A 26427-nucleotide genomic window follows, 5' to 3' on the forward strand; every position below is an offset into this window, starting at 1 on the left:
TGGGATAATGTTTACTCACTAGAGCTGGTCAGAAAATGGTTTCTCCTCCCCCCATGGAAAATTTCAACAGTTTCATTGAAAAAAAATCAAAAGGCAAAATAGTTCAATTTGGAAATGCTTCCATGGAGCCTCATGGGAGCAGTAGCTCAGAGCCTCCTGCCTCCACTCTTCTCTATAGGCTGACTCCCTACTCAGACTACATATCCCATGATGCATCATAGTCTCCCCTCTTGGAGTGGTAAGGCCAAGGATCGTAGGAGTCCTATGGCCATGGTGCATCATGGGAGTTGTAGTCCAGCTGAGGAGCGTGCCCACTCTCCTCTGTGGGGCAGATGATGCAGCTGGACTACAACTCCTATGAGGCATGGCAGCAGGGGTCAGAATCTATATCGTTCCATTTTCAGGCATTTGTTTTTGTTTGATGAAAAACATCAAAGCTTTCTGTGGGAAGCAGGCAGAGACTCTTTGCAAAATATTTCATTTGGTCAGACATCCAGTTTTCCACCTACAGTTTGGATGCAAAGGTTTTGACCAGCTGGGTTAGCCACCTCATCTGGCAGCGGGGGCCACCATGTATTTGTAATGCTTTCAAACAGCATTGAGCTCCTCCAACGGCAGGCCCAAGGGAATCATGGTCGAGGCTTAACAACAGGACTGGCAAGCAGCGAACAGGGCCGGGGCGTCACCTCGCAAGGCCCAACCTGACACCAAACCGGGAGGTCAGGATTTGTGGACGCCATTGGCAACCTTGAATCAGTGCCCCCGTGACAATTCAGCCGGGCTACAGAGCAAACCACCAAGCACGGGACGGGTTATTCCCAACTGGGTTTATTTAAAAATAAAATCATGTCAGTCTCACCAGAACCTGGCACACTGGAGTAGGGCTGCAAGTGTGCATGGGATACGGAGTGGGCACAGTGGTTGCCATATGTGCCAAAACACAGGCAAAGCATCCTCCCCTTCCAACCCCAGCGAGGTAACGTCTCCAGTGGAACGAAGGACAGACAGGACAGGGGGAACATGAAGCCACCTGCAGAACCTCACCAGGAGGTGGAATCCAGGCAACCTCCCCCCACTTTGCTGATGCATCCCAAGGTTTCAGAATCTGGGTTACGCGATCCCTCTCATCTGTGTCCCTATAGTGGGGGGTGGGGCAGGACAGAACTCAGCAGCAGGGCGTGCATCATAGAGGCTGTAACGGACCGCTGCATACGAATGAGGGACGTTGGGGACACGGAGCAGATCCAGGATTTAGGAGACGCGATGACTATAGTTCTACAGCTCATATGGGTAGAGCCCTGCTCCTCTGGAGCTGCTGGGCGAGAGTTCTAATCCCAGCAACGGCGTCTGTGTTCTTTCACCCACGCATCCCAGGGAGAGGGAGATGATTACGTTTTTTTTTGGGGTGGGGGGGGTTCATAGAACAGGGACGATCCCTCGTCAGACTTTGCAGATCAAAAGAGGAGAAGGGCAGAGTATAAAAAATGGCAAGCACAAAAGGCTAGTACAGAAGCCGAGGAGGAGACAGCCCCGGACGCTGAGTCAGAGATGCAGATACTCCACGATGCCAGCTCAGGAATCCAGCCACTGCTTTGGAACAGTGCTCGGGGCAGCGGGCTCACATCTTGGGGAAGCTGGCCAGGTTGGCGATGCCGCAGGCGTTGTTCATGTTCCGGGCCATCAGGATATAACCCTTGTTGCCCCAGCCCTCTCCCCAGCTGCGGAGAGAAAAGAGAGGGAGTGAAAAGCTCTGCCAGGATTCATTGGCCCTTCCCCATTTCTGTAAGATCACCCTGGCCCAGTGCCACCTTTCCTCACCACGGGGCTCCTGGCAGAGGCTGCGGCTGCACTCAGAGGCAGGTGCCCTTAGAAGGCACAGGCTGGCATTGCATTACCTGTTCTTGACGATCCAGTGCTTGCTGCCCTTCTGGGTGCCGTATCCCACGGCCAGCACTGCGTGGTTGATGTTCTCAGCGTTGCAGCTTTCATCGTAGTACACACCTGGTGGACGGAGGGCAGGAGTCACTCGTGGGTATAACAGCACTTTGGGACATAGGAATCGCCAGACTGGACCAGCCCCATGGCCCAGCTAGCCCAGAATGTCGTCTCTGATAGCGCGTCTGAGGAAAGTGCAAGAACCCCACAGTAGGCGGATGTGGGATAATCTGCTTGCCATGTTAGATCTCATCCTGGTCTCTAATAGCTAGAGCAAGGCTTAAACCCATCCCCCACTCTGTGCCTCAGTTTCCCCATCTATACAATAGGAATAATGATACTGACTTCCTTTGCAAAGCGCTTGAGATCTACCGATAGCCCCTAGCTCTTATCTAGTGCCTGTTATTATTAAATCCTGAAGCATGAGGTTTAATATCCCTTCCAAAAATGGTGAGCGTTAATGGCGACAACTCTGGCTGCGCGTATTATCTACATAAAGGTCTAATCTCTTTTGGGATCTTGTTAAATTCTTGGTCTCACCGCCTTCCTGTGGCAATGAGTTCTACACTCGGTGTGGAAAAGACTGGAAACCAAGTGCAAGTTGTTAACAGTGAGGGTAATTAACCACAGAAACAATTTACTGAGGTGCATAGTGGATTCCCCCTCACAAGCAATTTTACAGTCAAGGTTGAACTAGACAGCCTAGCTTAGTAAAACAGCCCAAGAGGAGCTAATTCAGGGAAGCCCTGCGGCTTGTTTTATACAGGTGGTCAGACTATCAGAGCAAACAATTTTTTGTCAAGGTCCAAATGTCTTGATCAAGGTGTAGTCAAAGGTCCAGATTCCATAGAAAACAATAGTAAGTAAATAAAAAGATTTGGGAGTCCATTCAAAAAATGTCCGGCAGTCCAGATTTGGGCCACAGTCCGCCTATTGACTGCCCCTGTTGGATGATGACCGTGGTCCTTTCTGGCCTTGGAATCTATTTCCTTTTAATCAGTTTCAAATTTGGCCACCTTTTAAATGTCATCAGCTGTCCATGCAAAGCATTACAATCAATGCTAGCTGCCGTTAGTTGTTAAGCTGATTGTTACAAGTCAGCCCATTGTAAAGCAGGATCCTCACCCTGCAGGCAGCTTGGACTTGCAAGCATTCACACACACACACCCTGTCCAGGGAGTTCCTCTCTGGACAACTCCAGCATCATTAGCATAGAAGGGGCACACTACACACAACTCACTGTGTGGGAGAAGCTATCCCAGAACCCAGCTCCTGTCTGCTCTGCCTGTGCGTTAAAGATCAGCTGGCACTACGCATTAGATCAAGGGATGCCCTTTGTCAAAATTTCTCCTCCTCATCTGTCTGCCCAGCGGCTGCCTTCCACCCCAGAGGTGGCTGCATTTCCGTGGCGTCTGCACAGCCCAGGGTGGAAGGTGCGATGATGATGGAGTGGGATGAAATGCGGAGAGTGGGGTCTTACCCTCCCCTCGATGCCCAACATACCTGAGACTCCCTTCCCACCAGCAAAAGCCAAGGCGGAATAGACCCCACCCTATGGGCAAGCCCGATGCGTCTCTAGTCATCACCTGGGGCTCATTAGGTTCCACTCTTCCTACCTCTGCTGTAGAACTGGAAAGAGGACAGGCTGGCATCAATGCCCACAGACACAGGCCCCACCCTGGCCACAGCTCTCTTCAAGGCCTTCTCATTCCCTTCTGGGATTTCCTTGTACCCACGACACTTGGCGGCTTTTCCGGTAGGGCTGTACATGCAGGTTTCATCCTGCAGGGGGCAGAGAGCACAGCCGGTGATGTCACCAATAGGGCAGGTTGCAATTTCACTGTCAAAGGAGGTTTTCGGGGGATGGAAACTGGCTGCTTTGTCGAATCGGAAATTTCCAGGGGATTCTGATTTTGTCTCTGTTTTATAGTGGGTTTTTTTTTTAAATTTTATCCCCCCCGGTTTTCTGCAACCAAAACTGAAAAGGTCTGGCCGCTGTGAGAGAAACCAGTGGGTTTGACCGACCAGCTGACATTTTCCAGTGTCTGATTGCAAAAAAACCCAAAAAAACTCCTAAAGTTAAAATTTTGGTTTCCAATAAAAACTCTCTGAGAACTCTGCGGAAAACAAAACCTTTTTCAATTTCATCCAAACTTTGTGCTGGGGGAAAAAAATAAATAATTAGAATTTCCCAGCCAGCTCTCGTGATCAGAGCCAGGCAAGGGCAAAATACCCGGGGGCGGGGGGGTGGGAGGAGAGTTGCTTTATGCCCCTGATACCCCAGGAAAACATCCTCCTCCGTCATCCCAATCAGGAATTTGGAACAACTGTCCTGGGGAGACAAGGACACCTCCAGAACCCATCCCGGCTTTTAGGGGAGAACTGCCCTGCTGGGGCACTGGACTGGGTCAGTATGCAGCGGCCTGGAGGCACTGGAGAAAGCTGCTAGCTCTGTAAGGAAGCTGCTGGCTCATTCCTGGGCAGTGTGTAAACCGTAAGTGCAAGGTCCAGCCAGCAGAGAGCTCCCACGATCTCTCCAGCCCAGAAGCGGGTAGCGTGACCAGAGGGGGCCGCTCAGGAGGAAGTAGCGGCAGCCGGGTAGCTGGCTGCAGAGGAACGTGGGTCGTGTGCGTGTCAGGAGTGACAGGTTGAGAGCCAGAGTGGGGGACAGCTGGGCTGCGGGGGGATTAGTAACCTGGGCTGGCGGAGAGCCAGGAGGCTCAGTTGTGAGTTGAGCTGAGCGAATAAGTGATTTTTCAATTCAGGTTGAACCAAATCTGAATTTTTTCTGGTGTTTTTGATGAACCAAAGCAAAGCACTTGGGGCTGGTCCGTTCAGGGGAGCGGGGCCTGAAAACAGGAGCTCCCGCCTGCCAAGGGTGTGCCCTGGCAGGGCTAGAAGTTATAAGGGGCGGGGGGGGGGGGGCACAGCACCACCATCACCACCGCTTGGCCGAAATGATTCACGTCAAAATCGGGGCTCATTTCATCTTGATCAAAACTGCATTTTTCCTGGAGTAAATTAGGTGTCCTGGAAGTTCTGCCCAGGTCTGGCGAGGAGCCCTGCCCCATCTCAGGACCTCTTACACCATGGCACAGCTCCCTACATCAAGCGTCTGCAGGAGACGTAGAGCAGCTGCCGGCTAAGCTCCTCCTGGTCCTACACAAGTGGGCAGGGAGCGGGAGGCGTCTCCTCAGGGCAGGGCTGGCACAGGTTACTTCCCCAGCGGCAGCAGGAAGTCAGTGGTCACTAGAGTCACCATCTAGTGACTGCCCCTTAACTTGACTGGATCAAGTCAGCTCCACTCACTGCCATCCTCTGCGCAAGAAGGTGCGAGTCCCCCTCTCCCAGCCTTGCAAAATTCTACTCCAAGGTGTTAGCGGCTGCATTGCCTTCAGTGCCATGGGGAGCAGACCTCACGCCTGGACTGGTGCATCACCATAATCCTCCCCCCCCTCTGCCCCCAGCTGCTCTCATCTCGGTCACCAAGTTGATAGACAGAGCCAAAGCCGGTGCACTGACCTGGCCGATGTAGGGGTAGGAGTCCTCTGAGTCAATGCCCCTGTTCTCCTTCACGTACTCGAAGGCGTTGGTCATATAGCCACCCCCACAGCCATCATTCTTGGTGACGCAGTCAACCAGGTTCTGAGGGCTGAGAGACAGCATCTTCCCGGTCTGCCGCTTGAGCTGCCCCTCCAGGGCCCCGACGGAGCTGAAAGCCCAGCAGGAACCGCACTGGCCCTGACGCACAGGAGGGAAGATGGTCAGAAATGAGAGGCTGTTCCTAGCCCAAGGGGCAGAAGGAGCAGAGAGGGAGAGCAGAAAACAGCCAGCATTTGTGGTTATTCCCCCCACTGATATGTAAGGATCTCACAGGAGTCAGATCTCCATCACCCTGGCCTAAATCCAGAGCCACTCCACCTCCGTGGAAACCAGCTCAGATCCTGGCCACCGGCTCTCTGAGCTGGTCCTGAAAATCCTGGCCAACAAGCAAAGTACAGTGTAGGGCAGCCGTACGGTTCAACCGGGGTGGACAAGGAAGCGCCGACCTTGGACAACAGCACTGCTTACCTGGTTCTTCACGGGCGTCACGTAGCCCTTCTTCCTCCAGTCCACCGAGTCCGGCACCCTCTCCTCCCAGTCGGGAACGTAGACCGTGTCATTGCTGGGCCCACGCGACGGAGGGACCTTCAGCCCCGTCATCTTCTGCACCACCTCCTCGCTGGTCTAGGGAAGGAGAGGCGGACGTTTGCCAAAGCTGGGTGCTGGCGGACAGTTTTGTAGTCGCCGTTTGGCCACAGCTGCCGCGCGTGGCCCAGGGCAGGAGGGGCAGTGACCCAAAGGCACTGCCTGGGGAATTGCACGGTAGAGGAGAACTTTAGTGTGTCTAAACCTGCCAGGCTGGCGCACGCCCCGGCTGGAGAGGAAAACATGAGCTTCCGCCAAGAGAGAACTCCCCCCTCTTGCCCTGCCATGAACAGTGTTTAAGCTGGTGCAGCACGGACGCAGGGGTCAAAGTGTACAGACGCGGAAGCAGGTCGTGCCACTAGGGTCCAGCAGCCAGACTCGGTGACCGAGGAGCATGGGGATAGGAGCAAAGTCCCATGCTCAGACGCTTGGCGAGATCTTCTTCGCCACCTTGTTAGCATATGTACCGCAGCAGCACCTTCCCGCACTTTCACTGGGCTGGGGCAGGGGGTTGGGGTGAGGGCTCTGGGGTGGGGCCAGGTGAGGAGCCCCGTGACTCCCCCCAGGAGCCGGACCTACTGCACCAGGACAGGTAGGGACTAGTCCGCCTCAGATCCCGCAGCACCGCCGACCAGACGGTCATTGGTGCTGACCGGAGCCGCCAGGGTCCCTTTTCAACCAGGCGTTCCCGTCGAAAACCAGGCACCTGGTCACCCTAAGCCGAACTCCCCAGCGATGATCATGGGGCAGACGGACAGAGGGTAACACTGCTGCAGCGGATAATTCACAGAGGATCCGGAAATACCCCGGCATATCATCCACCTACCATGTCCCCCAGGTGGTTCATGGCCAGTTCGTAAGTGTGGGTGCCCAGAGAGAACTCCAGGTTGTGGGTGGCGATGTACTTGAGGTTCTTCTCCCAGATCAGCCGCCGCGAGAGCTCGTCCATCTGTGAGGCAAGGAGGGTTCAGGAATGGAAACACACCAGGCTATTGGATGCCAAGGGCTGGACCCTGCTCAGACTCCCGCCGGCGCTAGCATGGGGAGCTACAGCAGGGTCTGGAGCCCACGTGGTGGGGGTGAGAGTTATCGCTGTCCCAGTGCACCGCAGAGATCGAGAGCTCTGGAATAGAGCCTCCCATATTGCCCTGGGATGGGCAAGGTGATCTCCCGGGTCTTGAACCCAGGCCTGGGAGTCCCCAGACACCTGCCACATCCTGGCCTCCACTCAATGGCTACTGAAGCCCACTGGGCTGAGAAGCTACCAGGGCTATAGCCCCAGCCAAGGCACCACTCCCGGGAGCTCTGATTGGAAGATCGCCCAGCTCCACCGATTGGTCCAGCTATGCTATTTAAACCAGAAGGAGGAATAGGAAGTTTGTCTGAGGAACCAGGTAGTTTCCAGTTGTGGTTGTGTCAAACCCTGCTTGGGGCTGGCCCCCACACCCAGTCGTGTTCCTGGTTCCTGCTCTGCTCCTGTTCCTGCCGTGCTTGCCCCCAGTGACCATTCCCGGATCCCACCCTGGCCTCGGACTTCTGCACCTGACTCCTGCGTGACCCTTGGCTCTGGCCTTTGGCACCTGACCTCGGCTCTGACCCTCAGCTTCCAGTGCTGGTTCTCCCTCTGGCTTGATCCCTGGCTCTGGGAACTGGCAGCTGACTCTGGTGCTGACCCTTGGCTTCGATCCCCAACCTGTACCCCTGCTCCACCCACTAGACCTGACTGCCTCTACCCCAGTCCATAAGAGCCAGTCAACATCCATGCAACGTCCTGGTGGCGCGCGATTGCTTTCAAGCTTCAGGAGAATTCCCCAGGCTGGCCAAAGCAGTAACAAGTGGTTGGGGGGTGCCGCAGCAGACGGCCCTCGCCTTCTGTGCCAGCGGACCAAAGTTCAAATCCTGGACGTGCCTCGTGCAGGGGATAACTCGGGACCTCTGATGCAGGAGGTCAGGCTTAGTGGCTCATTAGGGTCCAGTCTAGCCTTAAGCTCTAGTCCTACGTTCCCCCAGGGTCATGCAGCCTCTCGGCCTTTCCCCATTGCTAGCTCCTACCCTCTTTCGGGGGTCTCCCATAACCCCTCTGCCACCGAACTTCTAGCCCTACAAGACCTGCTCTGCCCATAACCCTAATCCCTCCTTACCCCTCCAGGGAAGGGGAATCTCATTGCCAGTGCTAGGCACCCGATCAGCCACTCAAAAACCAGCTGCCCCGTTCTCAAAAAACCTCAGTGCTCCAGCTGCAGGAAAGCCAGGGGCCTGACTCTCCACACCCATTCGTGCTGGGGCAGAGTGGCTGTAAAGTGCTACCGGTCCCCCTGACGTGGCAGGTCTCTGCAGTGGTGCGAGCGGCGACCACATGAGGGCAAACCAGCCCCACGGTCTTTAGCAGAGGAGACAGACCTCGGCTCTGGATCCCCGTGCGCGCTAGCAGGACGGCGGCTGCTTTTGGGGCCTGGCCTGCTGAGCGTTCAGCCCCACAGCTGTGCTGAAGCCCATTGCTCCCCCAAGCGTCCTGACCCGTATGGAGCTGCCGGACTCCCGCCCCACCCTGGGTACCTTGCCGTTGTACTCTTTGCGGTAGGTTTTCTTCCATAGCTCCCACTGGGAATCCAGCGCCTCCTCCGGGTACACGCTGGCCTTCACTGCTGGGAGCAGCAGGGCTAGGAGGCTGATCCACCACATCCTGCCAGGGCGGAGGGGAAAGCCATGAGCAGGGCAATGTAGGAGGGCAGCATTGGACAGGTTAAAGCGATACGAGACCCCGCTCCTCCCCACCCCGACGACCTCCAACCACACAGGGTCAATACAGATGCCCATGGCTGTATAGGTTGCATACCCTGCATGCGCAACGCATGGCAAAATGTGGGCCAGGTCCCCCTCTAGTGGCCAGTCTGCATAGAGGATAACAGCCTACTACAGCTGCCAGAGCTGCCCTTTTAGCTCAAGCGGTGGAAGTCTGGGTTGTGGTGCTGAAAGTTTGGGTTCAAACCTGGCTGATGACCCACAGGGGAGGGGGTGTCATTACACTGGCAGGCGTTCGCACCCTGTTCTAACTCAGCGGCAGCTCAAGTGATTGCCTCCTGCACATTACCCCTGCGGCTGCAGGTCGCTGGGGCTTAGCATTGCTGGGGGGAGGGAGGTGGGCTCCGGCCCTGCCCCGTTCCGCACCGTGCCTGCTCCATGACTAGAGCAAGGACTTTGCTCCTGAATTCTGGTGACATGGAGCCCTCGGAAGCACTCTGCTCCCCGGACCAAAAACGCAAAGCCTGGGCAGGGGGAGGGTTTTACATGGGGGTGGTCAATGAAAACCCCAGTGTGAGGCAGGCTCTTCTTTCACCAGCCGGATCCCAGCCCCTGGACTCCCAGCTGGCTGGGACAGCCTGGTCGGATGTGCAAGCAGCCATCACATGAGCCCCAGCAGCTGTTTCCCATTAGGGCCTTTTGGCAAACGCCTGGGAGATTTTGGAGGAATGCAGGGCAAGCCGGCTGGGCTCATTAACTCGGCTCTACAGCAGCTCGGCCTGGCGTAGGACGGCCCAGGATAAAACCCACCGCGGCTCATTGCTGCCTTAGCTCCCCCCTGTTCAAGGCATTTTCCACAGGCAGGTAACATTATTGCCACCTTACAGATAGGGAAACTGAGGCACAGAATGAGGCCCAGACTGGCCTGAGGTCTTGCAGCAAGTCAGGTCTGTTTCTCATTCCAAGTATGCACCGGACCTAGCCCAGTGGAAGCCCTGGCTCTCCAGGAAGGCCTCCAAGTGCTCCCATAAAACTAACAAGCCAGACTCCCCGTTCAGTTTACAAGCCGGGCTATCAATCCGGGATTCCAAACTGCTTCCATTCCCCTGGCCCTGGGGGAAGTTCAGCCCCAGCAGCAAACTTCTGAAACTGCCCCAGGCCTCTGCTGGCCGGTCCAGATGCTCGGTGGAAGAAGGAAACGAAAGCGAACAAAGAACCTATTCCGAGACCAGCAAAAGCTACTGCCCGGGGCTATGAAACCTCTTCTGCCCCCCAGGGAAAGCTCTGTAATCTGGGCCACAGGCAGGAGAATCTTTCTGCATCGTACCCCACAGGCATGGGGCGCTCGCTCCAGCTTCGGCGCGAGCAGACCCAGCAGCCCTGGTGGCTCTGTCTGGAGAGCTATAGGATCCCCCTTTGCTGCTAAGGAGGAAAGCGGGGCCTCACCTGTAAGTCGTGGCTGCTCTCGAATACCAAAGTTAGCAACCTCTTTTCCGTGCCCTGAAGAGACACCGGGCAGAGATGAGAGCCGGGATGCTGCAGCCCTGCTCGCCTGCTAGTTCTTTTTATGCTGGCTGGATTGAGGAAGTCGGGCAGGAGGCTGGAAAATATGGGCTGTCAGTTTCATGCAGGGTTTACTCAGATTTGCATACGGGCCTGGCGGGGGGGGGGGGGGGGGGGGCAGAGTGCGGAGCTGGCTGGGTGTTCGGTTTCACATGACCTGCAGCTGCCTGCAGAACTTAGTCACCTCTCACCCGGCCTTGCCCCCTGGATAAAATGGGTGCAGGGGAGAACTTGGGGGGGGAGGGCGTGTCTATCCCTCCCCCAAAGCCCCAGGAGGACACAGATTTTCTGAGCACACACCCCATCACAGGGTGCACAATCCACGCCCTGCCCCAGATTGGGAGGGCGCTTATCACCACCTGGGAAGCCCAAAGGGCGCTTCGCTTTTAATGCCACCCCAGAGTCACAGGTACCGCCCCTACCGAATCCATCAGCAAGGCAGGGAGGGTCCTAGCCAAGGAGGTCTTGAGCACCCTGCGTTTCCTCTGGCTTTGGGGCAGGTCACCCCTTGCAGGATTAGTCCCAGATTGGCCTGGTCGTCAGCCCCGAGTGCCCCTCGTATAAGCTGCAGTTGATGGAGCTGCGGGCACGCGGCCCCTGGGCAATTAAACCACATAACTAGCTGCAGGAGTCACTTGGGTCAACACAAGGCTCGACCTTGCCCCCATGGGTCAGCACGCTACTTGTGTGATGCCACCTCTTAGCGGAGGCACCGGGGGATTGACCCAGCGACCTCAGAGCTAAGAGAGCAGGAGCTGTGACAGCTTAAGCTAAAACTCTACACACACGCCCCTCTCCCCCCAGCCACACATCCCACCCAGCCCAGCTGCGGGACCAGGCTCTGTCTGGGGGACTTCGAGCTCCAGCCCCCTGCTGTCTGCCCCAGCCACCCACCCCACCTCCCCTAGCCCCCGCTGCCTCCCCCGACTGCCCTATCCACGGCTTAATTTGTCCCCAAGCTTGCTGGGGCTAAGTAAATCTGCTGCGAAAAGTGATACTCGTATGTTTGTTAATATCACTTTTCACAACAGAATTACTAGCTCGCAATAAATACATTACAATGAGTTGGACGTGTGGATGTGCATAATTTATTTGTTTTTCCTAAAACTAATCAAGTATTTTAGGAACAAGTGTGAGCGGCCACCAGCCAGAGGTGGTAGCCGCACTCTGAGGCCACCAAATAATTTGTCCCTAAGGAACCAGAAAAAGAACAGGAGGACTTGTGGCACCTTAGAGACGAACAAATTTATTAGAGCATAAGCTTTTGAGGGCTACAGCCCACTTCTTCGGATGCATAGAATGGAACATATAGTAAGAAGATAGATATGATTTTTTATATATATATATATATATATATATATATATACACACACACACACACACACACACACACAGATAAGTTGGAAGTTACCATACAAACTGTGAGAGGCTAATTAGTTAAGATGAGCTATTATCAGCAGGAGAAAAAAACTTTTGTAGTGATAATCAAGATGGCCCATTTAGACAGTTGACAAGAAGGTGCGAGGATACTTAACTTAAGGAAATGGATTCAGTATGTGTAACCCAGCCACTCCCAGGCTCTATTCAAACCCAAGTTAATGGTATCTAGTTAGCATATTAATTCCAACTCAGCAGTTTCTCATTGGAGTCTGTTTTTGAAGCTTTTCTATTGCAGAATTGCCACCCTTATGTCTTTTACTGAATGGCCAGAGAGGTTGAAGTGTTCTCCTACCAGTTTTTGAATGTTATGACTCCTGATGTCAGATTTGTGTCCATTTATTCTTTTGCATAGAGACTGTCGCTTACAGACAGCCCCCAAACCTGAAGCAAATACTCACCAGCAACCACACACCACACAACAAAAACACTAACCCAGGAACCTATCCTTGCAACAAAGCCCGATGCCAACTCCGTCCACATATTTATTCAAGTGACACCATCATAGGACCTAATCACATCAGCCACGCCATCAGGGGCTCGTTCACCTGCACATCTACCAATGTGATATATGCCATCATGTGCCAGCAATGCCCCTCTGCCATGTACATTGGCCAAACCGGACAGTCTCTACGCAAAAGAATAAATGGACACAAATCTGACATCAGGAATCATAACATTCAAAAACCAGTAGGAGAACACTTCAGCCTCTCTGGCCACTCAACAACAGACTTAAAAGTGGCAATTCTTCAACAAAAAAACTTCAAAAACAGACTCCAGCAAGAAACTGCAGAACTGGAATGAATTTGCAAACTAGGTACCATTAACTTGGGTTTAAATAGAGCCTGGGAGTGGCTGGGTCATTCACATATTGAATCCATTTCCCTAAGTTAAGTATCCTCGCACCTTCTTGTCAACTGTCTAAATGGGCCATCTTGATCATCACTACAAAAGTTTTTTTCTCCTGCTGATAATAGCTCATCTTAACTAATTAGCCTCTCACAGTTTGTATGGAAACTTCCAACTTATCTATCTATATAAATCTTACTATATGTTCCATTCTATGCATCCAATGAAGGGAGCTGTAGCCCACGAAAGCTTATGCTCAAATAAATTTGTTAGTCTCTAATATGCCACAAGTCCTCCTATTCTTTTTGCGGATACAGACTAACAGGGCTGCTACGCTGAAACCGGTCATTAAGGAACCAGAGAGATCCAGCAAACGTGTTCACTCTTGCTCTTATTTATTCGGTGCACTACAGTAACACTTAGGAGCCCCAGTCATGGAGCAGGCCCCCAGGGCGCTAGGCGCTGCACATAGAACAAATAGACAGTCTGTCCCCCAAAGAGCTTCCCGTCTAAGTAAATGCATTAGCTAGAAAGTCAGTGCCTGGGAATTTCAAAGCTTCCCCAAGGACTGGATTAAATTTAAACAGGAACCTGGCAACCAGCTCATCAGCTGCTTTGCGCATCATCCCAGTCTGAATGACTCTTATCCATGCGTCCTGTGGCCTCCCCTTCAAACTGGTCAGAAAACCTCCCTCTTATTCATACAAAATTATGGCGTTCCATACAGACACGAGCCGCTCAAGGTGACTCCAATGTCATCTATCCAGCTAATCTGATCTCGCGCTTTTCATCTGTCGGTCACAAAGGGCTTCACAGTCCAGGTCGGTATCATTATCCCCATTGTACAAATGGGGAAACTGAGGCACAGAGCCAAGACACGACTCGCCCAAGGTCGCCCAGCAGGTCAGTGGCAGAGCCGGGTCTTTGGAGTCGCAGCCCAGTGCCCTTCCCACTCGGTCGCACTGCCTCTGGCCTATCTTCTTGGTCTTTCATTGCTCTATAGCTTGTGGAATCATTTCGACCAGGGCAAAAAACGCTGCCATATTAAGTTGGCAACATTTGACCTCAGTTTTGCGCTGCTGTAAACGACTGCATAAGCATGGAGAATTGTGCCATCTTGCCTAGTTCTATTAGGCTGCTCTACAATACAGGAGTTTAACCTGGGGGCGGAGGGGATGACAGCAAGGTGTCAGGGGGGCTCCACTCCCAGAATGCTGGATGGGAGGGGGCACCCAGGGCTGGGAGGGGGCCCCGGCTGGATGAGAAGCCAGCTCTGTCCTGAGTGTTACGACAACTTCTAGTGTAGAAGGCAGAGCAACGCCCAGCGGCCGGTGGTTAAAGCCACACAAATTCAGAATAGGAATCAGGCATCAACTTTTACCAGTGAGGGTGATTGAACTGCTTCCCCACACCTTATCTTCTCACACAGTCTGGCTGCCTCTCTGGAAGGGACGTGTTAGCCAGACAGAGGCTACTGGGCTCTATCCAGCAGCAACTGGGTGAAGTTCTCCGGCCTGTGCTCTACAGGAGCTCAGACGAGATGATCTAACAGCCCCTTCTGGCCTTACCGTCTACTGAGCTGTGAATAAGCAGGAGGGACCAGCTGCCTTTTTCCAGAGAGCAAAATAATTCCATGTCATCCCTTAATTACACAAGATACCACGCTGCTGTACGGACACAGACTCAACAAGCCACAAAACCAGGGCCCAATAAAGACAGAGACTAGGTGGGTCATACCCAGCCATCAGATCTGATGGAACGGAGGAAATAATAAATGCATACCCTCCATTTGGAGAACTGAGTGTAGGTCGGCCCTGCAAACCGGTGGGGGACTGCAGCTCAGGTAGGCCCAGCAGGGCTAGCTTTAACACAGCTAGCATGGCTAACGGTAGCAGCAAAGATCCGGCCGGCATGGAGCCTGGTGTGGACCAGCAATGCGAGTACGTACCCAGGTGTGTATTCTCCGCGTACACACAGGGAAGTTAGATAAAAAAAATACATAATTCCTCTCACTGGAAGGCTGCAACATAACATGACATGACTTCCTTGTGTAGAATTCAGAACGAGAACACACACAACCCCCCAAAAACCAGACGCAAACGCAGGCATGGATTGACCTCTGCTACCCCAGATTGCACGTTTCCCTGTGGAGCCCCGTAACCTGCCCACAGCAGCTGGAAAAACCCTGAAGTCTCAAGTGACAGCCTACAATTTTTGACACAGTTGTAATACACCATCCTTAGCTGCCGCTGCATCTTCACCACTATCTTTAGCCTTGCTAGCTAGACGAAAACTAGGTGGGGATGCCAACCCAAGCGGCCATCATACCTCCTAGTGCAGTGCAATGCAGACATACCCTTGGAATGTTAAACCAAGGAGGGGCCCAGTCCAAATCCCACTGAAATCCAAGGAAAGACGAGGAGTTGGACTGGGTTGTAAAGGCCAAACACAAATCCCAGGACAGAGTTAAGGTTATTTGGATGCTGATCACTGCAAAATGGTCTGTGTGCCAGAGTTATGGATTAGAATGTTAAATTGGTGGATTTCCAGTTTTTAATGCTTTGGTGGGGATGGAGGAAGGATGTGTTTAATTGGGAGCGTCCTCTTGAATTCACTCAATAACTGCATCTCAACCGATCTTTGCGGTTGCGGGGGTTACAATCACCACTCAACTAACTGCATTCAAGCCTCATTTTTCCATTCCCAGAGCAACATTGGCTTCCCCGATCCACAGAAGAACCCCACCCCTTGGGGAGCAGATTCCCTGCTATTGAGATTGGAAGCTCTTTGGGGCAGGGACTGTCTTTGGTCTGTGTTTGTCCAGCACCGACAGAGTCCTGGTCGTAATCAGGTGCTTTAATAATACAAATAATTAAAACCAGTGACACCCGCCAGGACATGGGAGTGGAGGAGCAACGCCCCTGCAGTATGGGAACGTGCTCACCGGCAGACAAAGGGTTCCTCTCGCTGCTTGGAGCAGCAGCTCAGGATGGAGGCCGGCACTCAGCAGACCGGAAAGGCTGACTCCTGCTCTCTGGGTAAAGGTGCTTCTGGCCTGATGCACACGCAGCGCTGCAGTGTCAGCAGTTCATGAAGCAGCCCTGCCCTTGGCAAGGCATGGAGGAAAGCAGGTGACTTGCAACAAGGAAGCAGCCTTGGCTGTTAGACAAAAAACAGGTAGGGAGAAACAGCGCTGAAAATGGCTGCCCCCTGCAGCTCACCAAGGGGCGCTGTTCTCGGCACTACTGATCAAAGGAGAAAGCAAGTGGAGTGGCTTGTTACCCCAGGCCTGTCTCCTGTCTCTCCCCTTCCATGCCTGCAAGCAGAGCCCAGGTCTTACACACCAGGCCACAAGTTTGGTTACATTATTATTTATTCCTAAAAAGAAAAGGAGGACTAGTGGCACCTTAGAGACTAACCAATTTATTTGAGCATGAGCTTTCGTGAGCTGAGCTGTAGCTCACGAAAGCTTATGCTCAAATAAATTGGTTAGTCTCTAAGGTGTCACAAGTCCTCCTTTTCTTTTTGCGAATACAGACTACCACGGCTGCTACTCTGAAACCAGTATTTATTCCTAGTGTAGCTAGTGCTCAGAGGCCTCAATCAAGCTAGATGTGGCACTGACACACAGGGAGATCTGGGACCCTGCCCCAAAGGACTTACGCTGTAAAAACAGAGCAGTGACGGGGGCATGTTTTGGAGACAAGACAACAAGAGCCCTGCATTAGCCATTCCAGTTAACATAGGGCCTGCTGGGACTCTTCACAGGAAGATGCTAGGAAGCAGGGTATTTTGGTTTAAATTCCCCCCATACACACACACACGTTTTCATCTCCCTGCCCTCACATACGAAACTTCAGTCCCTCTCACCCGGAGGCATTGTTTAAAGGAACACAACCACGCACACACACAAACAAGCTTCCACACAGCTTGCGTTCCAACTTTATCTCCCTGGTTTGCCAGGGACCGACAACTTGCCTGGAGCACTGTGCTGCAGATGGAGACATCTAGTGGCTGAACAGCGTATTACAAGTAACCATATTGCACAGCTCCCCTAGTTCTATTCTCCTCTCTGCACCCGGCGCTCCCCTTAGTGCCTCTTTGGGGAGGCTGTTCATGGACAGAGGTCCCGTCCGATCCTCTCCCTCATGGCTCCTCACCCCAGCAGCAGTTCCCCCCTCCTGGCAGCAGCCTACAGCCCCCCAGCCGTGTATTGGAGGCTGGGAGCGTTGACGTTGCCAGAGGGAGCTGCAATGCATTGGATTAGGTAATCCAGCCACACGGCAGCCCTTTAAAGCAAGCCCCATCCTCCCCATCTTAGAGAGGGAGAATCTGAGGCATGGAGAAGGGGCCCATCTCAGCCATTAGCCAAATCTCCATTGACCACAATACCAATCGGTGTCCGAACGAGAACTCCTGAGCTTCTGCACCCAGCCCAGCCAATGAAGCAACGCCATCTTGTCTAAAGGCGCTTGTCCTGGATTTTTGTGTTTCACATAAACGCCACCGTGGCCAGCCCTCTAGCAATAATACTCAAATCAATAGTTGAATGCTGCTGGCTTGTTCCGGGGATTGTAGGCCAGGGCACCCAGAGCTTTGTACAGGTGGTTTAAAAAAACCACACAAACTTTTCATAAGGCAAAGTCACAGTGTTACATTACTCAGTACTTATTCGGGATCAAGTTAATAGTCAGAGAATTTGGCTCAAGATTCTGGCTTGCTGGGTGGGGAGCCTTCCTCTGAGTACTAAACAGGGTACCCAAATTTCTGAGCACCTGTCTTCTCTTCGGCACTTCTCTCGTGTATGTGCTTGGGGCGAAAGCTTTTCCACTACAAGGGCAGTCCACCTTTTACTATAAAACCGTTCCACACAGGGTGAAAGGCTCATGTTTCCAATAACGCGCAAGACAAGAAGTCCAGCTGCTACCACTGAAAAGGAATGGTGGATTTTGAAAGTAGCATTGAAATCAAAACAAATAAAGGGAAATGAAACCAACAGCCTGGCTCGCAGAGTGAAACCAGAGTCCTGAGGTCGGGGCTCGGCGGGGCATGGCCTTGCCTGCACCTTTCACCTCTAGGGCAGCCCTGTGGTGGGCCTCCAGACGCCTGGGTTCAATTCCCAGCTCTGGACACAGAGACCCTCGAGTCCCAATATGGACATTTTAGAAAGTGTAAAGAGACAGTGTCTCTTATGGCCCAGGGAGGGTAAAGAACAAAGTATGAAGATCTGTTAACATCCCTCTGCCCATTTAACTAGGGACAGCTGAATGTGCCATCCCCTCAAGGATACAAACCCAGGACAAGCCTCAGTCTTGTTCCCCAGACTAAGTGGCTCTGGGATCACGTCTCATCCCTCTCTAGCAAACCTGTCTGGCCAGCAGCGCGGTGACATTCATCATTGCAGGAGAGAGTCACGTTCAGCCCTTCTCCAGCAGATAGGGGCTCGCTTTGATACGGGGCCTGTGTGGAAAGAAGTTAAAATGAAAGAGAAAAAAAGGCAAGTCACGTCCTCTCTCTGGCCCTCAGCTCCCCATCAGAGTGATGGTTTCATCACACACAAATTAGCCGGCGCATTACAGGGGAAACGGGGGAGAATTCTCCAGCCGGGGTTATACAGGAGATCAGAGGAGGTGATCTAATGGGCTCCTCTGGCCTTGGAGGCTATGAGTGTGTCTAAAACGGGAAGAGGTTTCAGAGCGGTACTCCCGTGTTAGTCTGTATCAGCAAAACAAAGAACAAGGAGTCCTTGGGGCACCTTAGAGACTAATAAATTCATTTGGGCATCAGCTTCCGTGGGCTAGAACCCACTTCATCAGATGTATGCAGTGGGAAATATACACAGAGAACATGAAAAACCAGGTGTTGCCCTACCAGACAGTTGGTATGGCAACAGCCATTTTTTCATGGGGAGCTCCTTGGGGCAGGGTCTGTCTCTTGCTGTGTCTGGGAAGCTCCCGGCACTGATCTCAACTGGGGTCTTTAGGTGTGTGTGTGTGTTATTAAGCCTGTGTGAGAGGGAGGGGGAGGATCACTTTCTCTGATTCCAGTTCGTAGGTCACAGCTATTCCCATGGAGAGCAGAGACTCATGTGATGGCAGATCCCGTGACCAGCTCTCCCGTCCCGTGACCGGCTCTCCCCTCCCGTCGTCGCTGGATGGGGCTGTTTGCGTCTAGCTGCCAGGAGGAACATTCCTGGTGCTCGTGCAGAGGCTAGGAAAGAGCTGCATGGAAGCAGCATGAATCAGCCCGAGTAGAGGGGTCACTGCAAATGCAGAGAGTCATCTCTGCCAAGGGCCGTGGCCCCGACGCGCACGACTCCCCAGAGAGCCGTCGCGGGTGAGCTAGCAGCTTGTGACCGAGTCACGGGGGCCTGACTCCTGTAGGAGCAGGAGCTGTTTATCCAGCTCCGGGCCAGACCAAAAACGGCCCCCAGAAGCCAAAAGCAGAATGGAGGGTGCTGCTGCACCGCCCATTTTATCAACCCCTTAGGGTGGCAGCGCCTTGGCCCTGACACTCTCAGCACATCTGGCCTTTGCCAGCAAACTGGAGCGCGGTGTCAGCTTGCAGGATCTTTGGCTGCCGGGGAAATCCCGGCCTAAGGGAGCTGGACACTAAACTCCTGGAAGTTGGGGTCTTTACTCCTATAGACCCCAGCTAGAGCCTCTTGCGACTGGACCCAGATCCCTGGGGTTTCCCAGCCAGGCCTCAGCATCTGCACCAGAGGCTGCTCGCTGTGGTGCCCACCTTACAGGTGGGGAAACTGAGGCACAGAGGCATGGAAGGAACCTGAAGCCACACAAAGAGCTGGGCTTGTTCCGGAAGCTCCTGCCCTCCCTCCCTCTGTAACATGCCCTGACGGAGGCTCACCACAGCGTAAGGGACTCAGCTGAAGAGCTGCATTCCTGGTGCCAGGCGTTTGAGCTGTCTCAGCACCAGGCCAGCAGTCACGAGGCTCTGCTTCATTCCCGCCTCTTCAGGGTCTGGCTTTCGGCTGCTGCTTCCCCGGCTCCCCCACCCCAAGGGGGTTCCTCTCGTTCACCCCACGAGCCACTTCCCTGCCAGCCACGTTGGACGGGCCAGTGAGAGGCTGGCTGATTCTCTCCCCTTGGCTCTGCCTCCTGCTCTCCGGAGTCTGGGTGCCCCCCCCCACCTCTGACACCGGGCCCGATCCTGGGAGCTCTGCACCCCCACCTCTGACACCGGGCCCGATCCTGGGAGCTCTGCGCCCCTCCCCCCCACCTGACCCCTATACCTGGCTCATGGCAAGCCCAGGCCCCCTTCACTCTGCAGCAGGAACAGGAATCAGAGGGGAGCTGGCTGGGCCCTGGGGCTAGGAGGGAGCATGACATATTCAATCAATGCATGTGGGGAGACAGCGGATGGGAACGGCACATCAGGGAGGCAGAGCTCTGCACAGCCCCGGCCAGGGGCTTGGGGCTGAAGGGATCAAAACAACCCTGATGAGCAAGGGGAGCCGCTTAGCAGGGGAGCTGCTCCAAGCCGCAGGCGGATTCCCGCCACTGCCCACCCCCCTGCTCTCCTCCTTCCTAAATAACCACTTCCTACTTCTCCCACTGAACTGAACCCCACAACACCACCATCAGCCAGCTTTGACTCATTCCTCAAACCCTTCCCTCCGCGCCCGCTCCTCCCCCGGCCCACTTCCACTTCCCCCTCTGCACGAGTCTGACAACACCACCAGGTGCCCTTCCCTCCCCCGCACCGCCCCCAACTCTTGCCTCCTTCTCCAGTCACAGCTACAGAAGTTTCTCCTCTGCTCACCTCCTCTAACCCCTGCGTTTGCCCCAGGGACCCCGTCCCATCTCCCGCTCTCCCCTCACACCCCTAGAGGTCACTTCGGAGCCAGCCAGGATTGCAGGCCGTAGCATTCTAGCGTGCGATGCGGAACGTGCAAAAAACCACCATTTCTGCACCCGGGCCTGTCACACCATTGTCTGTGCGCTCGTCTTCTGGAAATCTTCCTTCCCTCAGCTTCAGTGACACTGTTCTCTCCTGGCTTACCTCCTATTTCTCTAATCGCTCCTTTCTCGTGTCCTGTGGAGGATCCTCCCCTACCCCAGCTTTCTGCAGGGGTTCCATGGGTCTCTGCCCTTGGGCTCCTTCTCTTCTCTGTTGGGCACGCTCAGATCTAGCTCTCTGCCCCCAAAAAAGCCTGGAGACGTCAGAGGGACGGACCGCCGGGATGTCTAGCCCGAGCTCCAGCTCAACATGGCTAAAACGGAGCTCTTAATCCCTTCCCCAGCCCTGCCCACTACCTCCTGTCTTATTCACGGTGGACAACCCCAGCATTCTGCTGGTCACGCAGGCCAACAACCTGAGGGGCATTTTTGACTCAGACCTCTCTCTGGGTCCTCAGATCCTGGCTGCCTTTAAACCTTGCTGCTTCTCTCCACGTAACTGCTCCAAACTACAGCCTTTCCTAGTCACCCACGCAGCTAAAACTCTTGTCCAGGCTGGCATCTCGCTCCTCGACTGCGGCAACATCTGTCTCTCTGGCCTGGACAACGGCAGCCTGGCCCCGCTCAGATCTCGTCCGAATGGTGCCGCAAAGATGGTTTTCCTAGCCCATCGCTCTGACCACATCACCCAGCGCCTCACATCCCACAGCTGGCTCCCCCTTCTCTAAACATCCACAAAATGGCCTCATGATCCTCTTTCCAATGCCTCTTCAAAACACTTCTTGGCCATGCCCCAGACCAAAATGTCTCGACAAGGGTTACGCGGCCACTTGTCATCCCCTCATGTTGAGCAATATTGTCTCGGCGGTTTTGTCCGTCTGATCCATCCGTCGTCTCTTGTTCTGTCGCAAGCTCTTTGGGGCAGGGACCGGCTTTTTATGCTGTTTGTTCAGCGCCTTGCACTGGGGGGTCCTGGTCTGTGACTGAGGCTCCAAAGTTCTCCAGTATTACAAATAATTAATACCAGTGCAATAAAGGCACAGACGCTGAAAATGACAAAGAACAAGCTGCAGTATGTACCAGGGGTCACTAGAGGTCACTTCCGAGCCAGGCAGGATCGCAGGTCGTCTCTACTCTGTAGCATTTATTCCAGACGGTGACGCAGGAGATGCTAAAACCTCTGGGCATCTCTCGTCCGAAGCAGAGCCTCCAACGTGGTAAGGGACAAGCCCCATGATGAACAAAGCAAAAGGTGCAGGCAGCATCCTATTGGGAACAAGCTAGGCAGAGAGAAGCACAGATATGGGGCCAAGAGGAAATACATCAAAGAATTAAGAATTCTCCAACCAGGTCAGCCCCTGAGGTCATCCTACGTGCTCCTGAATCCAAGATCATTAGCATTGCCAAGTCACATAATTTTATCACAAGCCCCGCAATAGCTGGCATTTTTCTTAAAGCCCCAGCTCCTGGAGTCCTGGTGTTTTATGGGAATCTCGGGGCAGCGGGTGTTATTTTTAAAGCAGGTTTCCAGCCGTTGTGGTTGCAGTGAAAAGCTTGCAAGTGTGACCCATAAAGGCAAAAGGGCAACTTAAAGAACTCAAATTTTATTTTAAAAATCTTGTGATTTTTAAGCCAATTTCATGATATGTGGGGGCCTTAACTCCTGAATGATTGGGGGTGGGAACATTCCCTAACTCTTATACAGCACTTGTCATCCCTAGATCTCAAAGTGCTTTCTAAAGTTCATTATCCCCCATTTTACAGATGGGGAAACAGGCACAGTGCAGTGACATGACTTGCCCAAGGTCATCCAGTAGGTCAGGGACAGAGCCAGGAATAGAACCCAGGTCTCCTGATTGCCAGTCGTGCTCTATCCGCTACGCCACGTGGTTTCACATTTTGACAGGTAGGTAAAATCCCATTTTCCTGGTATCGTCATGCTGAAAACAGGGGAGTATTTCATACCAAGGAAGGTAAATTTCCCCCTAATGCTTTTCATAGGAATGTGGCTCAGTGATTAGAGCAGGGAAACACCAGAAGCCAGAACTCCTGGGTTCCATTCCCAGCTCTGGGAGTGGGGACTGAGGTCTAGTGGCCAGAGCAGGGGACTGGGAGTCAGGACTCCTGTATTTTACTGTCAGGGCTGTGACTGACGAACGCACCCCCTGCAAGGGGAACGGATTTTAGACAGACTCTCTGAAGCGGAGGATGAGTGTCTCTGCCTGCATCCCCCCCCCGCTTTCTTCCCCACCCCCGCAACTCCTGCCTGGGGAGTTCTTGCCACATCAGGGGGAGGATGATATATTTTAGAAAGGACGTAAACAGAAATAACTCATGATCACAAAGTTCCCAGTTTAATCACATCCAGACCCAGCTCTAAGGATTCTGCAAACAATTAAGCATCAGGAGGGGAGGGAGCAGCCAGCCGGGAAGAAATCCTGATTTACGGGAATACTGACAACAAGGCAGCAGAAAGACACTGCTGGCAACCCCCCCACAATGACACCCAGTCCTGGAGCATGGATGTCAGCCGACCACACAGGATTCCTGCCAGCAGCTCTACCCCAAGAGAGCGAGTGGCGGGAGCTGGCATCATACCCAGGAGGAAAGGGCTTGCGATGAGAGCTCTGGCTTAGAACTCTGGATTCAGTCCTGGGTGACCCTGGTCATGTCACTTCATCTCTTGGGTGAAGCCTTGGGTTTCCCCTCTGTAATATGGGGAGAACAATCCTTCCTTTTCCCAACTCTGTCTCTATTCAGCCTGGGAGCTATTTGGGACAGGGACTGTGTCGGGGCAGCGCCTGGACGTAGCTGGTGCTGCCTGTCGATAAAGAATATCCTCCCGGTCCCCAGCTCCAGCCGCCTGCACTACTCTCTTTGCTCAGGTGCTGACCCCCCAATCCCCAGCACAGCAGGGCCTGGGGGGCCATCAGGCCCTGATTGCTGCACTGGGGGGGGGGGGTTGTGAAATAATGCTCCAGGAACCAGCGGCTTCGGACGTGAGCTCACGCCGGTTACTGACAGGCTGCCCAGCGGTTAATGCTGATGGTAAAATTATTTCTGCACCATCTGTGACTAGCTCCAATCCCCCACATCAACCTGGGCTTCCATTCCATGGGGGAGGAGGCTGGGCTGGGCTACACAGGAGTAGGGCTCTCAGCTCCCTCTGCAGCTGCCACTCCTCTCCCACACAGGGGCAGCGCTGGAAGCTGAGAGGCCAACTCTGTGTAACTCCTGCAGGGGGCGACCCAGCTAAGAGCGTGAGCTGGAGTGCATTCCGGCACGTGCGGCGGGCAGAGCCCAGCAGCTGGGTTCCAAGCATGCGGTCTTTAGCCGGGAGCAAAGCGTACGCTGGAGGAGGAATTGCCAGACTGGATCAGACCCGAGGCCCATGTAGCCCAGTGCCGTGTCTCTGGAGGTGGCCAGCACTCGATGCTGCAGAGGAAGGTGTTCGAGAACCCCCACCATGAACAACCAGGGGATAATCTGCTCCCGGCATTAGGTCTCTGCTAGCTAGAAATCGGCTTAAACCCTGCAGCGGGTGGTTTCGTATGAGATCACTTGGACAGCTGCCCGTCTGCTCACGCTGACACCGCTGCAGAACAATGGCCATGCGGTGAATGAGCCAGGGTACTGGGTGCGTCACCCACTAGAGAGCAGGGCAGAATGGAGGACCTCGCTTTGATCAGTGGCCACAACTGGAAAGAGCTGAGACTTGGTCGATTTGGTTTCTGAAGCTGGGTGGCAAGAGGGGGGGTTTTAGCCCTTTGAGGTCTGTTTATTCAACTCCTGCACCACTGAAAAGGAAGTGTGGCCTAGTGGCTACAGGCATCAAGTCAGGACTCCTGGAGTCTATTCCCAAGCCGGGGAGGGAATATGGTTGAGTGGGAGGCTGAGCTGCACGAGGCCTGCATTACATCATAGGTAGCTGCTGCCTCACTGGGTGACTATAGCCAAGTCTTGGCCCGTGTGACTCAGTTCCCCATCTGCAAAGAGCATGAGAGGCGTGCGCCTTTACCACGCCATCCAAGAGCTGCAGCGGGAAAGAGCTCACCATTCTGCATAAAGAATTGCACACTTCACCTTTTTCAATACGCCCAAACTGCCGCCATCTCCCACCGTCCGTGGAAAAGTTGGTCACTTTGTATCCCCCCAGGGGGTTGGCTCCTGCAGCTCCTTAAAGAGTCAATTGTAATAGCTTGTTACTTAACTCAGCAAGCTGCTGCAACCATTTGGTCCATTTCTTCCAACCATCGCAGCAGATGGATCCTCAGGCAACAGGCCCTTTTAAAACGCTTGCGAAGATCATGAGCCAGATGTCGGCTGCGTTGGTGGCTGGGAGAGGTGCCACCTACAATTGGTAACATCTGGCAATGACATCAGGGCCTGGGAATTGTTTTGATTGGTTGGTGGATACAAAACAGCTGACCCAGATGAAAGAGGACAGTGATCATTTGGTATTACAGCAGGGTATCAGTGCCCCGTTGCTGTAGGCCCTGGACAAAACGGTGAGAAACTCTCCCTGCCCCCCCAGTTTACAATCTGGGAGGGGAACTGAGGCACAGAGGGGAAGTGACTTTCCCAAGGCCAGCCAGCTCAGAGGATTAGAAGCCAGGTTTCCTGAGTGCCAGCCTAGCACCGCACCCACTGGACCACGCCACCGCTCAAGAATTGAGCAGGATTTAAACCTTGGAGACAGCAGAGCAGGGCAGTTAAAGGGGAAGGAAGCTACAGGATGCAGGAGAGACAGGATGGTGGGGTCTTCTCTAGGCTGCAGCAGAATGAAGCTGCCACCTCGCATCAGAGGAGGAGGAGGAGACTTCGAAGGGAAAGAATGAGCCCAGGCTTAGAGCGTTCCTGTTCCCCTTTTATTTCAGACTCTGGCTTTCAAACCACTTCAAACACCACTAAGAACAGGAGATGAAAGGGGCTGGGGAATCATTAGCTTGCCAGACACATGCTTTCCAGCTTGGCAACCCCTCTCTCCTCTTAGGAAAGGCATCTTTCTTCAGGGCACTCCGCCCACTGCCGCACCGGACAGGATTAATGGCATGGCCAGATGCATCTGCTTTGCTGCATCTATTAGGCCTGCTGCTTGCAAGAGCAAGAAAAGAAGGATGAGCTGGCCCCCCCCCCCCCCCCACCTCCCCTCTCTTTTATAAACACAGTCACAAGCATTGGCCAGAAACAGCACTTTGCAGCCATAAATCCCTGAGCACTTTCCCGGAGATGAGGAACCGCGGACTGTGCTGGGTGGTAGGGGAAGGTCGGGCTTGTGATTAATGCTCTGCAGTGGGGTTCTATTCCCAGCTCCGCTACAGATTCACAATGCGACCTTGAGTGTGTCTCTGGGCTTCAGTTCCCCACCTGTGCAAGGGGGAGACCGACCCTTCCTTTGTCTTGGTCTATTGTAGACCCTGGGGTAAGAACCATCTCTTACTCCATGTCTGTACAGGGCCTAGCTCAGTGGAGCTCAGATAATTCTACAGCCCTTGGGAGCGCAGTCCCTGAGCATCAAACATTCATAGATTTTTACCCTCGCAACTAGCCCTGGAAGGTAGAGGAATACTAACCCCTTTTACAGCTAGGGAATGAAGGTACAGAACAGATTAAGTGATCTGCCCCAGGTCCCACCAGAAGGCTGTGGCCAAGGCCAGGGGCTGAACCCAACCACTCCTGCACCCCAGTCTGCTGGTCTATCCACTAGTCCTGCCTTCCTACATGTTAGGGTCAAATATTTATAACATGTTTATTTAGGCCAAGTTGGGATGGGGAGGAACTATCCTCACCCTGC

The 26427-nt window shown here is 53.7% G+C and overlaps 1 protein-coding gene across 2 annotated transcripts; it reads right to left on the reverse strand.

Moving 5' to 3' along the window:
- Window positions 1–807: 807 nt before the first annotated feature.
- Window positions 808–20354, reverse strand: CTSK (cathepsin K). 2 transcript variants are annotated; one of them, XM_043535014.1, is made up of 10 exons: window positions 19582–20354; window positions 18081–18174; window positions 10312–10465; window positions 8680–8806; window positions 6950–7072; window positions 6007–6162; window positions 5458–5676; window positions 3552–3717; window positions 1896–2001; window positions 808–1718 (listed from the first exon to the last, which is right to left on the reverse strand). In XM_043535014.1, the coding sequence occupies exons 4-10, from the start codon at window positions 8803–8805 to the stop codon at window positions 1619–1621; spliced, it is 996 nt and encodes a 331-aa protein (XP_043390949.1). In that variant the 5' UTR covers window position 8806; window positions 10312–10465; window positions 18081–18174; window positions 19582–20354; the 3' UTR covers window positions 808–1618. The 2 variants fall into 2 exon arrangements, with proteins under 2 accessions (XP_043390949.1, XP_037738990.1); XM_037883062.2 differs by lacking the exons at window positions 10312–10465; window positions 18081–18174; window positions 19582–20354 and adding an exon at window positions 9113–9245.
- Between the last annotated feature and the right edge of the window lie 6073 nt (window positions 20355–26427).

The sequence above is a fragment of the Chelonia mydas genome, chromosome 24 (genome assembly GCF_015237465.2).
Source record: "Chelonia mydas isolate rCheMyd1 chromosome 24, rCheMyd1.pri.v2, whole genome shotgun sequence".
Classification (NCBI taxonomy): domain Eukaryota; kingdom Metazoa; phylum Chordata; order Testudines; family Cheloniidae; genus Chelonia; species Chelonia mydas.